This window comes from Crinia signifera, chromosome 2 (assembly GCF_055691185.1).
Source record: "Crinia signifera chromosome 2, ASM5569118v1, whole genome shotgun sequence".
In the NCBI taxonomy this organism is placed as follows: Eukaryota; Metazoa; Chordata; class Amphibia; order Anura; family Myobatrachidae; genus Crinia; species Crinia signifera.
Window position 1 is genome coordinate 254,880,896 of NC_139218.1, and position 19,040 is coordinate 254,899,935.

General features: G+C 39.8%; 1 protein-coding gene across 3 annotated transcripts in view; it reads left to right on the forward strand.

The window, feature by feature from the left end:
* Positions 1–19,040, forward strand: part of CFAP47 (cilia and flagella associated protein 47) — a 474,937-nt gene that overhangs the window by 154,596 nt on the left and 301,301 nt on the right. For all 3 annotated transcript variants that reach the window (XR_014470467.1, XM_083174330.1, XM_083174331.1), the window contains exons 30-36: positions 4,017–4,236; positions 5,116–5,328; positions 9,296–9,377; positions 12,458–12,595; positions 14,758–14,944; positions 16,817–16,914; positions 17,013–17,129. Coding sequence is in view for 2 of the 3 variants with exons in the window: in XM_083174330.1 (XP_083030456.1) it covers positions 4,017–4,236; positions 5,116–5,328; positions 9,296–9,377; positions 12,458–12,595; positions 14,758–14,944; positions 16,817–16,914; positions 17,013–17,129 (1,055 nt within the window). In the remaining variant the exon portion in view is untranslated. The remainder of the gene's footprint in view (positions 1–4,016; positions 4,237–5,115; positions 5,329–9,295; positions 9,378–12,457; positions 12,596–14,757; positions 14,945–16,816; positions 16,915–17,012; positions 17,130–19,040) is intronic.

Below are 19,040 nucleotides of genomic sequence, written 5' to 3' on the forward strand. Positions count from 1 at the left end.
GGTATTTTTGTAATCCACAATAATGGAGGAAGGCTTGAAGAGGGGTGCTCAGCGCCTGAGGCGTTTCACTGAGGATCTCAGCTTTTTCAAAGGTGTCTTTCCCTATGGAGGGTCTGTATATTTATACCCTGGGCCAATATGGCCGCTAATTGCACCAGCTGTTGCTAATGAACTTTTTATTTAAACAAAATCCTTTTTATTATACTTGTAACATACATAATTCATAATACAATAGGCATCTTAAAATTAATACCTAATAATAGAAGGCAGACATAAAAATGTATACAATAAAACTGACCAGAAGGTCACTGGGGTTCCGATCACGTGACCTTTTTGTTTTTATCACGTGATCTCCGGATTTCATAGTAGTATTAACTACTTACTTAAGAGGTTGCCGCAGGTTCTAGTTAGACCTTTAGTGTTCCTGGCAATATTGCCAGGTAGACAAACAATTTAAATAGTTACTGGGAGTTCCCGATCTTCAATAGGAGCTGAATGACCAGGTACCGTTCTCCTGGAAGTGAAGTTTCGGGTGCCGCTATCCCAGAAAGGGTAACAGCTGTTACTCTTTTCTCTGTCCTATCGGAAGCCTATTTTGCATTCCAGCTTGCGTTCCAGTGGAGGACAGAGTGTTATTTCCTTATTAAGCTCCGGGTGCTGGTTTTAAACAGCCCCCGGCTTTTTCATGTATTGTTCCTATGGCAACCTTTTATTGTTTATACATTGAAAACCATAAGGAAAGGTTTCAGAAGAAAGGATTAATATAAGCAGAGATTTAGGGAAAGGAAGAGACTATTCCTATTAGGCAATATAATAAACATAATGTTGTATTATAGTCCACATTTTTTATATATTTTCAATATTTTTTATTTTTCTATTTAAAATCAAATAGATATTTTTATCAACAGATAGCATTTTCATATATATTATTAAAAACGTCTTTTAGAGACCACGTTTTGCATACCACATAAGGCTTATAATTATTGAAGGTATAGCATAAATTCCTTGTTTTAATTTAAAGGAATTCTTATGTAAATAATATTCTCCACACAGACTAACATAAAAAATGCCTGAATATTTTTGTCACTAAAGGTAGCCACACAAATATATATATTAAACCGCTAGGACACAAAAGCTACATGCCTGGATATTCTTGTCCCTAAAGGTAACCACATAAATATTGATATTAAATCATTAGAACACAAAAGTGCTTTCCATTAGATACATTTGCGTAGATATCTTATATTATAAAAAGAGACAGAGTTATAGTTTATCTATCATAACGCCACATTTGATTTGACAGTTTCATTTAGACCCTTTGGGTACAGGCAGTCCATTTTCCTTTTCCTTTACCTTTTCCATCTGCTGCAAGCATAAAGCAACAATACCCTGCCACACGTGAGTGTCATATCGTTAACTGTCCCACCACAGCTTCATTGCCATTCCATTTTGAGCCCAATAGGAACAGAATCCTCATTAAGGAAGATCAGATGGGTGCTATTCCCCAACAAAGTATCGCATTTTGTATCAAATTGCACCATTTTTAGTATTCTATGAAATTATTTTTATGTCAAGTTATTTTAAAGTATTGTATGTAATTTTTTTTAGGAATAAATAATACCACGTATCATACGGTTTGGCAATATTTGTTCCTCAGAGCGCAGTTTTTTCTTTTTTGCTCTTAATGGTCCAATAATAGCCTGTTCACATTGTACCTCGGACCTAGGATGCGGTCATATGGACCCGGGTTGAAGTGCTGTGTGAAAGCACCACAGCTTATAACCCGGGTTGGGCAACCTGGCAATTTGACCCGGGTTATAAGAATGGCTAAACTCTGTGTCCCCCTCTGTATAATGGATGACCTGGGATTAGTGTGAAAGCGTCAGAGCTGGGAATCGCGATCCCAGTTCCGACCTGGCTAATACCCCTTTTCCACTTGCAGTCCCGGGTTATACCCGGGAATGTGTTCCAGGATGCTTCCCGGGACACTACCCGGGAATGTATCCTTTCACATTGCATTCAGACCCGGGATCGACCCGGGACAGCCCCATTCACACATTCCCGGGTATGACCCGGGAGTGCAAGTGGATCCAATAGACACCGGGGGCTGCACTCTGCCTGTGCCCTGGACGCACTTCCCCTATGCTGGCCTCGTCCGAGTCGCTGTAGTGGGAGTGGGGGGAGAACTCTCCCGTCACTTCTGTGCGATCTCTGGGAAGTTTTGCTCTCGTCCCCCCCGGGGGAGGAAGAGGCGGAGGCCGCCTTCTGTGAGCCATCCGCCGGGTAGGGGTGGTAGGCGAGCGGCTCCAGCGAGTAGTCCCCGGGGAACCTGCTCCTGGCCTCCTGGCCGGGGTGCAGCGGGTACGCGGGGCAGGGCTGCGGGTGCTCGGGGCCTGCAGCAGGTCGGCAGCTTCTTGCTGGAAGCGGCTTCCCCGATAGCGGTAGCGTAAAGTCCCGTGTAGCCGATCGGGACCATTCACACTGACGGCATCCCGTGTCGATTCCGGGTCCTACCCAGGTCAGGACCTGGGTAGAGATCCCGGAATGCTGAACACGGGAAGACCCTTTCACACTGCACTAAATCCCGGGATGATGCGCGTTCACGTGCAAAAACCCGGGATATTTTTGCAAGTGGAAAAGGGGTATTAGTGATGTGAAAGAGGATACAAGGGTGATCTGTTTGTCATGACAACTCTTCTTGTGAAGATTTACCATAATCTTTGTGTTTTTTCTTTAGCAACATCTGATCTAGGAGCAGGCTGAAAACAATTAGCTAATAAGTAATAACTAAGTACAGCCCAACTATTATGACAAGAGCAATATAACAGCATTTTCCCTTTGTTCCTAGGGGTTCTGGAGGATAGTTTGACAATCAACAGGTTAATACTCAATAGGTTGACACCATATGATTGATATGCAATAGGTCAACAGGTACAAAAGAATGGTATGCTCGACATGTACAAGTTAGACATTTAATAAGGTCAAGAGGTTCAAAAGGTCAGTTGACACAGTTCACACACACATACATACATAAATATGATTTTTCAGGGTTTCATGTTCGTTTCAACCTTGGCTTGATTTGCTATTCACATGGGCAACAGTTAGGAATAGTAACCAGTTTTGAGCCCAGCTGTAGCAAAGCCAGCCACCTTGCCCAAAGCGTGGCGTGGGTACAATATTTTGACCAATTGTGGTCATATATTGTTAAACATACAAAATTTGGGATACATTTTTTTGTGTGTCTACCCTTTCACAAGGAAATTAGAATCTGTAGAATGTTCCTAAAACTGCAAGCAGTACTTTTCTACTGTGTCTTGGTTTTATTCGGTGTAGGTTTATAACTTTATAGATAATAAGGGCCGGGGTTTTACTAGTATTCATATAAATAACTGGGATGAGCTTACAATGTTAACACTTACTATACTATGCTATATCCATTTTATGTAGCAAGTAAAATATAAGTTTGTTTTAGGTGTTGTCTTTTTTTACAACATTGGAAACACTTTTATTGGATAAAAAGAATTATAGCATTCAGTACATTACAAACCAGTAAACACACATTGGTCGCCTTCAGGTATATTCTCACTACCTATAATACAACTCACAACTGTCTTACTCTACAGATGAATTGATCTAGTCTACAAGTATATTCGCAAAATAACAGGAAAGAACAAAATAAGCATATATTAAGCTCAATTTATTTGCTAATTTGTGCAAAGTGAAATATTCAATCACCAAGTGCTTAATGAAAACAAAACATTCAAATAAACTTTGTTGTTGTTGTTTTATCCATTGCTTTAGTCAACTGTGAAAGCTGCGCATTATACCCAGGAAGCGGCTTTTTACTTAGATTAATGCCATTAATAACATTATCCCAGAACACAAACATTTATTCTGTGCTAAGCATTATATTGCGGTGCAGTTGGGAAATTGAAAGATGATTTGAAATCATTTTGTTTTGAAATGTTTTAAAATTGTAATTGTTCTAATTTATGATGTTCTCACACATATTTTAGAAGACGATAATGTGCTGGATAATGATAGACCTCAAAGTGGAGACAGTGGGATTCAGTGTCAAAGAACAAAGGACAAATTGGAGTTATCATTTTATCCAGAAGAAGACACAGAAGAATGGATATTTTTCCAGAAAGTTCTAGGCACAGTTCAAACATGGTTCAGCCTGTTTGGATGGGCTAGTGGATGTAACCCCATTGCGATTCCTCATTCTCTGTGGAGGTAGAACAGAATTTAAAATAGACAATATATCTACAGTAAATGCAATTATTGGAACCGACATCAACGTTAAATTAACAGGCATATTCCAAATTCCCCCTTTTATACATTAGCATGTTGTGAGCCATCGTTTCAACTGATATAAGAACGATTCAAGAATATTAATGAAAAAGCTGCATTTATGGTGGTGGCACACTTACTGAACACCACATCTGTAGCATGTTTCTAGTTTTTAGTACACCGGTTATGAATAAGATTATAGTTGTATTATCTTCAGTCTACATCAGCACATTGTATTCCAGAGAATTATAAATGTTTTTATAGCTAAATTGAAATGAAGCTTTTTTTCATTCTTCATAATGGTTACATTTTTCAAAACTACACAACAGTAAGTGGAATACACATTTTCTATCAAAGGTAGTGCCATTTAGCTGGCTGCTCCTGTTGATAGCTGTACATTCACAGCTAGTGCTGCTTTACTGATTATTGAGTGTTTGGATCTTGAACTGTGCTGCGGTCCTTACTCTGAAGCCACGACTGATCATGTCCAACACTACATAACTGAACCTAAGGATTATATACCTGCGGAATTGACATGAGTTACAGTAGTTACTTTTGGTTTACATTTGCCATGAAAACAATGCCGATAATCTAGGAGGCTTGATTCTCAAACATTTGGGAAACACTTATAATTTGAATAACAATATTTTTGTATTTTTTTAATGAATTTTCAACTGCACTGAAATGTGGAAAATGTTAAATATCCGTATATCTGCCACTACTGTTTAGCACTTTATTTATGTAGTGGAAGAGTACATATACCTGTACCAAATCTTAGCATGTTTTACATGGTGTTCTTTTCTAACTTTTTTTTTTTTCCAGTGGGGTATGCAAAATAGAGTTATCAAAATCTGAAAGAAAGGCACCAAAAGCAACAAATCTTGGCAAACAGACAAAAACCATTTATGACATGCTGTTCTACCTGAGTGGACAAATGCTTCCTGGAATTACTGCAAGCCAGTCATTGCCCTCTGACCCCACAGAAAGAGTCCTGCAGCTTCACTGGCAGCATGTGACACTGCTCACTTTCCTCAAGTAAGAACGGACATTTGACTGAGATTCAATAAGACCAAAAGATACAGTAGATCTGTGATTTAGGATTAATATACTGTAGTTGTCTATATCTATACATATGTATCATAATGAAATCCTTTTAAAATACAACAAAATGTTACATTTATTTCAGTGTGACACTAAAATGTATACATTTTCATCAAGTATAGTATATTATTAATACCAAGGGCAACAGTAGTCTGCACATTTAAATTAATGGGATTTATCATTCTATTTACAATGGATCCTGTTAAATTTATATGTGCAAAAAAGCATGCCATCTAAGCAGGGGACTGAGAACTCTGGCCAGCCTCCAGGTGGCTGGACCAGCCCATCAGGCCATCAGTCCTTTTGGCAATTTGGACTGCCTACCGTGCATACACACGCAAGTGGGTTTATCACATCTTTCTCCTCTTTCTTTTTATATATGAAAAGTATATAGGTCCATACTGTATCTTCATTTAGAAGCAAAGCAAAAAGGAAGAAGCAAAGTTTCATTTGACTATACCACGTTGTTCTGCAGGGAGGGCAAATTTAAAATACGCATAGAGATGCAGTTCAATAGTGGCGTATCTTAGATCAACTCTTAAAATCTCAGTTGAAACTTAACACTGTCCACTATGTTAGCTTTTCCATGCTGTATGTTATCACTGATCTCTGGGAAAAGATACCAGTACTTTGCACATGAGTGCTCTATCACTGTGGATGATGGAACATATTTAATTTTCTACTATTCCTTTTCTCAATATGTCAATAAATGGTATGAAAAAAAAAAACAGATGAAAGAACACACTTACATACTAGTCTCTAATACACATATTTGTCCTAATACCTAGAAGTGGTATGCAGTCATTAGATCTACAGTGTCTAGTTCAACAGTCAAAGGGTCGACAACTATCGGTTGACAGTCAAAATGTTGACATGGTCAAAATGTCGACATGTTCAAAAAAGGTCAACATGAAAAAGGTTTACATGAAAAGGGTTGAAATGAGTATTTCCTGTTTTTTTTTTTTTAATGAAAATAAAGACTTGTTCATACTTTACCATCCATGTGGGTATATAGTTAGATTATAATAGTGTGTCGAGCGCAGTGAGCCATGTTTGGGGACGCTGTACACTTATACGGTGTCCATGCTGACATATGTTGACATAAACAACAAAAACACATGAAAAACTCATGTCAACCTTTTCCATGTTGACCTTTTTACTGTCGACTTTTTTACCCTGTTGTCTAAGGTGACAATGTCTAGGTCTACAGTCAAAAGGTCGACCACAGACCTAGACATTGTCGATCTAATAGAAGCACAGAAATGTCCAAATCATTAATGTGCCGCACAAAATACTTTATATTATATAAATACTAGGGTAATTGCAGACATCCTGCAGACATCTCCTTGACATGTACAACGTACATGGGGCCTGATTCTGCTTCACTTGCAAAAGCAAATTCTTTCTCAAAGCCATGTGCACTGCAGGGGTTGTTATGAGTTTGGGTGTGAACCCAAAGCTGTGACCCCTGTTTAGGACAGGCATAGTGAACCCTACTCTGCCTACAGTATGTTTACCATTCCTGAAGAATGGCTGGTACCTGCAACAACTAGGACTTTGCCTATAATAGCCACATTTGAAGGGGAGAATTAGGTCTGCCCCAACTGTGGTGCCACCGGGTCTTGAGCAGGAACAAGGTACCAGAGAACCATAAAGAAAATGGTCAAAAGGTGAACACTAGCTAAAGGGACCTGCCTGAACAAATTAAACTATTGGCACCTGGTCAAATATAGGAAAGCAGGCTAACACAATGTATGAATGACCTCATTGCTAACAAGAGGTGACCCAGTCACAAGTACAAAAGACACTACAAGGATGCACAAAACAAGCCACACAAAAACACTTCAAACCACACAAAGGTCTGTCCCATTAACAGGAAGTAACTACACAAGGATTAATGCAGACCAAATAGCGCAGACCTGCGGCAATACTCTGGAAAGCCCAGAGGAAAGGTAACAAGTGTGGACCAGAAAGGAATACCAAACTGTCCACAATGTTACTGACAGCAAATGATAAAATAAATAATACCAGGGTTCCAATGTGAAGCACTTACGGTAGTACCAGAACCGGGACTGGATGCAAGCCGGAATCCCAGGAACAGATGGAGCAAACTGAGCAGGAGAGAAATAGGATTTGAGAGGGAGGAAGGTGACTGCCACAAGAAAAGCTATCAGTGGCGGGGCTGTGCTGGACTGAATACCATTAAAAGGGCTTAGGTGACCAATCACCTGAGGAGGATCCAGCCATCCCGCAGGACCTAATGCTGACAGCTGTGGGAAGGTGCACTTGCCAGGCGTCTCCCGCTGCTCTGGCAACCACAGAGCAGAAGTGGTCACCCGGCCAAGGGCCGATGGACGGAAGTGCAACTGGCCCCAGGGATGTGCATGCTGGGAGATAGAAGTTTTGGGCTGTCCATCAGACAGAACAGCGGACCTGCTGGGGATGCAGCCTGTCAGCACGACTAACAGGGGGGGGGGGGGGGGGGGCAGATGTATTGTGTGCAGAGAGAGTTATATTTGGATGGTGTTTGTATCCAGACTGATATCTATATTGCAGTGTAATAATAAAGCAGCCAGTATTTACCCTGCACAGAAACAAAATAACTCACCCAAATCTAACTCTCTCTGCACATGTTACATCCCCCCCCCCCTGCAGTGCACATGGTTTTGTCCATTAGAGAGAGAATTTGCTTTTGCAAGTGAACCAGACTCAGGCCCATGTAATATTGTTGCTTACTTTCTGCCTCTGTATATATTATAATATATATAATATATATTATATTTTGGTATATAAAAAATAAGTAAGTGATATGCTTGTGTTGACAGCAAAAATTACAATTTGAGAAATTAATGAAAGTAGACAAGTTAGCCTGGTACTCAGTGAAATTCTTGGCTAGATCAATTATAAAAGCTAATAGACATCAATTAAGCAGACGGTCCAAGCAGTAAACATTTAATGAACCATTAATGTATGATAAGTTATCATGAAGTTATTTTGGAGATAACACTAATTTTTTCTTTGCATAGACACTATGATTCGTCATCCTTTCACATCCAAAACTGTGAATTTGTAAATGTGTTTAATAATGCATCTAAATGTATTATAGCTACTGATGTTCATAAAGTAATAATCACCATAATATATGCTCCATTTATAAGTACTATCTAGTAGGTCACATGAATATGAATTTTAAACACAGCAAGATTCAGAGATGGTTTTCATATCTTTCATATCTGTGCCTACTTATGATGGACATGTTGGGGTGGTTTAGTGAGGGGAAGCTGCTGCGGGGATGTGTCGGTCCTATTTTTCCATAGAATCTGCTCCACATTGCCACCAGTTGTATGAAAACAACAGCCACCCTCAGTAATCTGAAGGTTACTCAGATGAGCATTGTTCTCTCAGATGATCTCGTTATTTATCTCTATGGGGTCTATGCAATGCCGTGGGCGAGCGGTGACAGCGATCAGGGCTTCCTGCTCGTTGTCACCGCTCGCCCTGTCAGTATTCAACTCACCCCCCTCATACGCCAATTGTCTCTCGCTCCGTTTTTTTGAGCGAGGGGGAATCGGCGTATGCGGCTGCAGAAGCAGCAAGACTCGTGGCTAAATAGAGCAGGTTTGCTGCATTAGCCGCGGGTGTCGCCGCGGCATTGAATACTACCCTATGTCTTTCTATCCATCCATCTTTCTTTAGTCAACAGTGTATATAACCAAATGATGTAAAAATATTATCTGTATTTATGTTCAACCTCTTTTGTTAGCTATATGTGTCTGTTATATTTTATTGCAATTATATCCCCTATATTTCAGTAAAATAAACTTTAAAGTGATTTTTTTCAAACATTAAGAAAGTCATAATTTCTAAAATTAGTTATGTTATATTTATGTATTTCATATAGAAACCAAGGAGCATCTCTTCCTCATGTTAAACCAGAGTACCTTTTTGAACCATTTGATTATGAGAGATGGATGCAAGTACAGGTACATTTGTAGTGGTTTTTTTACACCTTTATGAGTGTGTTGTTCTTATATTACATGCTACCTTAATTGCTTCATATTGCACACTTGATATGTAATTTATTAAAATCAACAGAGGCAAATGATTTCAGTAACCTGTTAAGTTTGTAAGTATAAGACAATAATTTCAAACATTATTGATCACTATAGCCACCACAACTATTCTCATATTTGTAGTAAAGTGAAGGCTGTGTGTTCACTCCATTTATAGTGGCAACACTAGAGTTGGTGTCACCAAGTGCAGTAAGTCATGTTTTTACCCCGCATGAACCAGACCATACAGAATTGCTACTAATGCTTTTGTACTAATGCTACAGTACTCCTGAATTGTCATTCTCATATTGAACATTAAGGTACTTGTGTAGTATCACGGCTCCCACGATGGGCATCGTATATGAAAAAATTGCATTGCATGCGATGCGATGCCATTTTTCACATAAATCATTGACATGTGTTAAAATCATGTTAAATGCACCCCAAAGGGCATTTTTTACTGTAGCACCCCTACTATGAACGCCAACCCGAAGCGTGACGAGCGCAGCGGTACGCGTCCTACGACCTTTTCATACCCCCACTATCCACGTCGGCGTGGAGTTGAGAATAGAAAGTGTGGCGAGCGCAGCGAGCCACCGAGCCCGAAGCGTGGCGAGGGGACGCGGATAGCTTCACAGCTATCCACGTCCCCTCACGGGCTTCACAGGTATCCGCTGCGCTCGCCACGCTTCGGGCTCGGTGGCTCGCTGCGTTCGCCACACTTTCTATTCTCAACTCCACGCCGACGTGGATAGTGGGGGTATGAAAAGGTTGTAGGACGCGTACCGCCGCCCCTCGCAGGGTTGGCGTTGATAGTGGGGGTGGTACAGTGTGAAAAAAGACATTTGGGGTGCATTTTACATGTTTGCTACTAATTTAAATGCATTTGGATGCATTTATGTTCAAAATCACATGCCATGGCCAGTGTTCCCTCTAAGCTGTGCGCACGTGCACGCGCACACAACTCGACGAGCGTGCGCACAGACATTACAACAGAGCGCACAAAGCAGCAGTGGTCCCTTTTTGCAGTTGTGGACTCAATTAATGTGTGTTTCACCCATTAACTACATTGTGTGCTGTGTTGTGAATGTTTAAATGTTTAATATCATTTTGAAGTAAAGTTAACACAAATTCTGAACCTCATTTTCCAGTTATATATATGTGACGCACAAAAATTTAAATTTCCTTCCAAAGTTGCATAACCAAAATCTTTTGCTGCACACAGCCTTCCTAAAATTAGAGGGAACATTGGCCATGGCATGCGATTTTTACAACAAATTCATAAAAAAAACGGAAAAATCGCATTGCATCGCATGCCATCGCATGCCATCACATGCCACTACATATGGCATGCGATGGGAGCCGTGATAGTATACAAGTACCAACATTAATTATATAACCAAGGCCCAGTTAATATTTATCCTATAGTTAGTTTCTCCTCCCACTCCAATTATATTGGGGCAGATGTATTAAGCCTTAACAAGAGATAAATGCAAGGGTGATTATGGGGTAGATTTATTATTAGGCGATCAGGGGAATATGCGCTATCCCTGTGCATGAAACAAGGTTTTAAAACATGAAACAAAGTTTGTGTACACTGCATTTTAATGCCAAGTAATCATTTTCTTGCACCTATTTAGTGCCAGTTAAATATAATTCCCCCAGTAGTGCCAGTTACCGATGTACCAACTAGGTTTTTAGAGAAGTACATTTAGGAGACTATGGTTTTCAGAATTATTTGTATAACGGATATTTAGATAAGGGATACTCAACCTGTACCCAGAGTACAAAGGCTTTAATACAATCATTGGATATTAACTTGTGGCCTTGTATCATTTATCACTCAGCACTGGGCTTGTGTCCTTTGTTTATGTTACATGCTTCTAAAAAACATATCCAAAATACGACCCTATCTCACACAAGACACTACTAAATATCTTATCCATGCACTCATTATATCCAACATTGATTATTGCAATAGTCTCCGAACTGGTCTTCCCAAGAACAGACTCTCGCCACTGCCATCCATTTTAAATGCTGCTGCTAGGCTGATCTTCCTAGCTAGACACGCATCGTCTGCTGATCCGCTCTACCAATCCCTCCATTGGTAGCCTGTATTTTACCGTATTCAATACAAAATACCTCTACTCGCATTTAAAGCTATTAACCATACTGCACCAGCATATATCTCTCTACTTATCACTAAATATATCCCATCTTGACCACTCCGCTCTGCACAAGATCTGCGTCTCTCTTCTGCACGGATCACTAGCTCCCATTCACTATTACAGGACTTTCATCGGGCTGCTCCCATCCTATGGAATGCCCTTCCATGCACAATAAGACTCTCCACTAGCCTACAATCTTTTAAGTGTTTCCTGAAAACTCACCTATCAAATTTAAGTACCACATCAAGCCCATCAAATTTAAGTACCACACGCTTAACCCTCTGAGGCACTTACAGTATGTATTATATAGCTTTATATAGCCCTTCTAGACCTGCAACTTGGTGGGACTGCTATGCGATTACTGGTGCCTGTCCTTGTATTTCCCTCCTATATCCCTATAGATTGTAAGCTTGCAGCAGGGCCCTGCTACCCCCAAGTCTGTCTGTTGTTACCCAGTTTGTTTTATCATTGTCTACAACTGTAAAGCGCAACGGAATCTGCTGCAGTGTATAAGAAACTGTAAATAAATAAATAAAATAAATGTTTATATACATCGCACACATTTTACTCTCATTAAGTATTTCTTACTTTTTTTTACTAAATATTACTAAATAATCGAATAAACTAAAATAAACAAATTCATTATAAAAATTCCTTTGTAGCCATTCTATATACTGTATTGTGTTTTCATAGTTTTCTTACCCACCATATTGTAATTGAGGATTATACGGTATGACTTGTGTTCTTATTCTTACTTTGTGGCTCTTAGACACACCCATGACACACTCATTACAATATTTTCTTTACTCATTGTTAATTTTATATATATTTTATATTTTTAAGCTTCAGGTTAAGGAGCTGCAGAATTCCGGCAAGAATAATGCTGATCTTGTGGATAATCATTTGCTTCATTTAAGTAATCATACATTTCAGTCTGTAAGTAAACGTGCTTGGACAGACCTACTGCTCCAGATATACAAGGCAAGTAAATAAATAAAGATTATGTATTTAATTTAGTTTAAATTCATATTTTTTTATTATTATTTTTACTGTACATATGACCATATTCACATCTAGAAAGATGTCAAGTAACATGTAGTTTTGTTCAAGGTAAAGTGTTTTTTTCTTTCTTTTTTTATTAAGAATAATTTGGCAGTAATATTATTCATACATAAGATACATCAGCTTAATGTTATACATTATAACATCATCAGATACAATACAATATGCTTTTATCTGTGTATATATGCTCTTGCTGCCACTTCACTGGTGCTAATATGTTGCTTTGATGCAAACAATTAACTGAAACATTACCTAATTAATTATGTGGTACTTGTTTCCTAGAAGGGCGCCCATTATTGCATCACATGCCGCGTTATAGCACCATGCGCATCGCTGCAATGCGATGCGATGTCCATAGAAAGTGCAGAGGAGTGGTTATACAATGAAATATCGGATCTGGTGGTATCCGATATGAGTAAACTGAGTGCACCAAATGCGATGCGATATTTCATTGTACAAGCACCGTCATGGATGCTTACAATGTGATGTCATGTGTGCATAGTATGAGATGTGATGGGTGCTTACAATTGTAAGCACCTATGCCATCGTTTAGTGTCATCCGCAGTATCAACATCACCCCCGCTCGCCACGCTTTGGGCTCGGTGGCTCGCTGCGCTCGCCACACTATATAAAGTAAACTCCATGCCGACGTGGAATATTGGGGGTATGAAAAGGTCGGAGGACGCGTTCCACCTCCCCTAATGGGGCTCGCTGCACTCGCCATGCTTCGGGGTGGCGTGGATAGTTGTGGTGTTTTATGAACACATTCACCTCTGAAAAATCATGCAACTGACACAGTAAGGACAACATGTTTTGAATAAGAAGACTTTTGTTACATAAGTAAGAATCATTGAAATAACATGTAATACAAACAAATCATTAAAAACATGACAGAATAATTAATAAGATTTCATCATAATCAAATAGTTCCTCAAGATAAGACCGTAACATGTGCCTGGTGGTGCCCTGGTGACGTTTATTGCGCCATTTACATGTGCCCCACATCCTTTCAATGTTCTGCGTATGGACACCTGTTGATAGGTCGATAAAATTGTACCTGTGGTTGACCTGGGTGTGCTCGTGTCCGACCAATTGCAGCTACTCTGTGCTGTACACCCTTCAACAGTCCGTGTATATCGTCGTCCCAGGCTCCACATTGTCGATGATGGCTGACATTAATTTGCTGGCATCACGGGTGGCCACCTTCGTCAGGAAACAATGCCCTGTTTCCTGGCAGATTCCCCCAAATACCCACTGCTGGGGTAACCTGCGCCCTACATTGGATTGCCTCCTGACAAATAAGGTCTCATCCACCTCCACTATCCGGTCTGGCCCACCGATATGGTGCTGCGGCTGCGCCAGTAGATCCATCAGGCAGGCCTTCCGCATTCACTTATTGTAGAGTACTGTACTCTTCTTTGACATATCCAGCTGCTGCTGGCAGTATTTCACCGAGGTCATCTCCTGAGCCCAGGAGTAGATGAACCTCACCAATGTGAGGAAGGGTAAGCGGCACCCGGGGGAAAAGATTGCCACTCAAAGGCTTGCCTTTAGCCGACAAACCTTCACATGGCACCGCCACATACCTTCGTTGAGACTCAGCCGCATAGTATGCCCATTGGCACAATTCGCCACCACCGGCAAAAGATGATGACTCTGAAAGAATTAGATTGCCTCAACCTCTGTCACCGGCAATGAAAACAGATTCAGCGCAGATGCCATTTCAGCCAAAATAAGCAAATCACCAGTCGAAATAACCAAATCACCAGGAATAAATCACTAGCTCACAAATGCACATCCTCTCCTCTCACAAAATCACCTCCGAGTGATTTCTGTGAGGATGTAACAGGGGGCAGGATTACCAGTGAGCCAGGGAGCGGGAGACAGTGAGCGGGAACGGGAGTAACTGAAATCGCATCGCATCTACGTTAGCGTACGTAGAAAATCTGGGCGCCGTGCTAGGAAACAAGTACCAATTATGTTAGCACCATCCTCCTTAGTTATACATTATATAAATGATAAATCCATGCCATTTAAGATGAAGTTGTATTGTACATTAATGCTGTGTCCTTATCTACTAGGTGTTCATTCTGTCACGTGTTGCACAAAGAAAGCGTGACAATAGCAATGTAATAGATTGCATGCCGAAAATCAGTTCGGAGCCCTTATCAAGCAACATATACTCACAATCCGAGAGAATTCTCCTCACCTGGCTGAATGCTCATTATGAAAAGATGAGAAAAGTTGTGTGGACTAACTGCGAAAAAGGTGACTGGAAACCACTTTTTATCTATGCTGTATTGATGCTTTCAATTATAATGTACATACTGGTCCTGATCCAGAGTTGCATGCAATACTGTCTGCTTATGGGTATTCAGATTCTTAGCTCACTGCACAGATTTACAGCAATTTACAGCAGTTACAGAGTTGTGTGGATGTACAGTAAGTCACATCTCCACATGTGACTAAGTGGGTGTTGCTGGGCTGCCACGGGGCCTTCATACGTAGTTCAGACCTGAATTTGCAGGCTGAACACTTATCAATAGACTAAGCAATGGCGTAACTTAAAATTTTGCACCCCCAGCTAAAAAAGTCTCTGGCGGTGGCCCTGCTGCTGCAGAACTGTACTGACCTGCGTAGGACAAGGCACCCTGTCCCCTGGCCCAGCCCTTCATTTTCCTACCTTTCCCTATCGCTGAGTGATAATGGCTACAGTCTCCTGTGCGCTGTAGTGACTGGCTGTGTCAGCCGCTCCATCTTTGCTCCCTTTGCAGCTGTGTTAGTGTCCAGCAAAGGGGTTGCAGGGATGCCAGGAGGGAGAGTTTAAATAGCGGTTTCTCCTGGTGGCATCTGAGCTCCCAACGGTGCCGGCAGACAGTGCGCGCTCCCGCATCATCGCCGGGAAAGCTGCTCATCTGCGCTATGCAAAGCCCACCTTCCCTCCGCTGACAGCGCCAGGCAGGGGCAAAGTGGCTCAGTGTGTGTGCACTGAGCGGCTTTCTCCCCCAGTGATGACATCGCTATCCATACACACTAGGCATAATGTGTATGGACCTTTTCAGTACTACCAAATATTATTTCAAAATAAGCAGAGAACTATTGCAATACGTGTTAATGTCTACCAAACATCTTTACAATATAGTTGTGTTATAATTATAGCAATTATGTCACTATAAATCAGATGTAATATAACCATTATAAATAACGTTGGTATAAATACATCAGATAATTGAGTGCTACATATCTTTTCAGAAAACAAATTATATTGTTTATATAAATACATTTTATTTAAAGCTTTTCAAGTTTGTATGTGTATGAGTTACAGTTTTTAAATAAGTTAATTTTGGTAAAGTCCAATTAGACTAAATGTATGATACAAAAAAATCTAACAATGGGATTTGTTTTTACTTTTTATTTGTTTCTAACCAAAAGCAATATTTAAAGGTTAGGGCTTTCATAATGTTTAGTGTTTTTTTGGCACATTGTATCAGAAGAGGTCAGCTAGAAAACAACTGCTTTATGTCAAACAGACATTGCTGACAATTAAGTGAAAATAAGGAATGGCTGCAATGAATTTGATTAGCAAGCTACTGCTAGACAGTGATTAATGTGGAATATGCCTGTTGTGTGCAGCAGCTTGCAAGAATAAGGCTATGACTTTGAAACTTAGCAGCTTTTATTTTAACTAAAAAAACAGCATAGCCTATAAAAAAAGGCAGACACTGCTCCTCACCTCTATGTGGGGAGTTCAAGTGTTGTGCATACTGGCAGGCACTAGTGTTGCTGCTTTCGCCCATGCACAGCCACCAACGCCGACAATTACTGTTATGTTGTTCTGTCATTTTGATAGTCTGGTAACTAGTTTGTTTATAACAAATACAATAATTAGTTAATAATCCATTTGCCCCATCTGTTGCTCTTACAATTTTGGGAAATACTGAAAGCCTTGTGTAATAGCTCAGAATAACCTATGAGTAAACATACAACTCCAAAATGCCCAGAAATTGTCCATGTGTTCACAGAGCACATGGACAGAGCAAGAAACATGAGCTATGCTACATATTGATTTGCTTTATTGTGTGGTGCATAATTTAAGTTAAACAATTGGATACATATATAAAAATGGTTTATATTTACTAGGCGACATCCCACCTACAAGATGGATAATGAACTTTGATAAAGACCTTTTAGATGGGCTTGTTCTTGCAGCTCTGGTGGCAGCTTACTGTCCATACCTAGTAAGTACCAGCTCAATTCTGCTGTACTATGCCTCTCTATTGTCACCTTTTATTTATTCAAATCTATTTTCTACATTTGTTTTAATTTTTTTTTGCAGATTTCCACTCATTTCATAAGTATGTACACTAACCCTGAAACTCCAGAGCAACATCTGCACAACTGCCTGATTCTTGTCAATGCTTTCCGAGTAATCAATCTCAATATTGACGTACAGGTAAATTGTTTCTCAACTTATAAAGATGAAATATCTGTAAAAATGTTTTGTAAAATCATTTATACAGTGCTCTAAATAAATGCACAAGCCATTTATGTATAATTGCATTTGGTATTGTATCTGCGGTGCATGTTTACACAGACACAAAGGGCCAAATGTGTTAGAGTCCAAGTTTGGCGGTCATGCAGGATGCCGACCGAATGCGGACAAGTTTTGAAAGGAGCCATCATTTTCACTGCTCCTTAAAAGATGTTTGCGATTGGCCGGCATTCTGCATGACCGCCAAACTTAGACTATTATATTTGGCCCAAAGTTGGAGGAAAAAGCAGAAATCCATCCAACTCAGCCATATCTATATTTTAAAAGTATTGAGCAAGAGGAAGAATAGACAAAACCTGTCTGTGCTGCCAATATAACCTCACAGAGGCAACAAATGTCCTTTCTGATAAATGGAAATTGGAATAATTCTATCACTTCACCCATGTCATTTTTCTAGTTACTAATGTTAACTACCATAACATATATTTTTGCTAAAGGAATGAAGTATATTTTTAACTTCACTTTATATGCTGCCTCCAATTAAAGAAACCTCTTCAATGCTGTATCACCTGTACAGTCCTGGGTATAGAATTTGCATTAGGCATAGCATGAATTTGACCTTAAGTGCCAAGTGAATTTGTCAAAGTAGGTGTGAAAATTTCCAAGCACACATTGTTATTCATCATAATGATCTGTAATGTTTACCTTATGTAGGAAATATAATCTTTTTTTTTTTTCACAAAAAAATTATTTGAATTTATTTAACAAATGTGAGCGATGCTGGCATTTTAGTGGATATTTTGAACATCTCTCACAGAGCTTTGCTGCTCCATACATATATGCATACATTCCCAATGCAGAACCTGCACTACTGTAGCTCTTCTGTGTTTGATTTTGACCAGTATACACCAAACACATGTTGATGGTGCTGAAAGCCACTGGAGGGCAGCAGTTGGGAGCAGCCCCCCCCCCCCCCCCTGCATCACACACACCTTCTGAGCATAATGGAAGAATGGAAGATGATTGTTCATCAAATATATTGAATTCAAGCTATCAATTTACTTCAAGCATATCTCGTCAATGGAGAAAGTTATTTATTTGATTCTATAAAGCAGGCATGTCCAACGTTAGCCCTCCAGATGTTTTGAAACTACACATCCCAGCATATAGTTTTTGCATTCTCTAATAGCAAAACTGCGGCAAAGCATGCTGGGATGTGTAGTTTCACAACATCTGGAGGGCCAACGTTGGACATGCCTGCTATAAAGTGATCCATGGTACTTTTTTGCATTTGTGTACCCCCTAATTTGTGGCATTATTAATATCACTGACCAGTCATATATCTGTATTGTATGTGTTTATTTGCTCTTTTTTTTTTTTTGTATAAAAGCTATTTGGTTATAACACAGTAGATTCAATTGTGTTGTTGTTATTCTTTAACTTTATTTACCAGCCATACCCTATACTTCATCATCTTATATCATCCATTGGTCCTACCAATTTCAGCCTCCGGTCCAGTCATTTTCTTAAATCACCATTTTTATTTATATTTTCATTTATTATTGTGTCATGTATGTCATGTTTTAAACTGTTATTAAATATTGTTAGAGTTTTCATCAAAACAGCGCCACTTTTCTTTTCTTCTTTTTTACCTGGGCTATTGGGGCCGACAACCCCAACATCAAGTGGCAGCTCTTGACAAAGCACCCCTGGTAGCGCCTGTCTGTGCACCCAAGGAAGCATACCACACTTTTTTCAGATTCAATTGTGTTGTTGTTATTCTTTCATGTCAGCCTATGAATATAACTAGGAAGCGCAGATAGACACTCCTGTTTCCCATTTCTATATTCAGACTGAAATGAGATATATGAA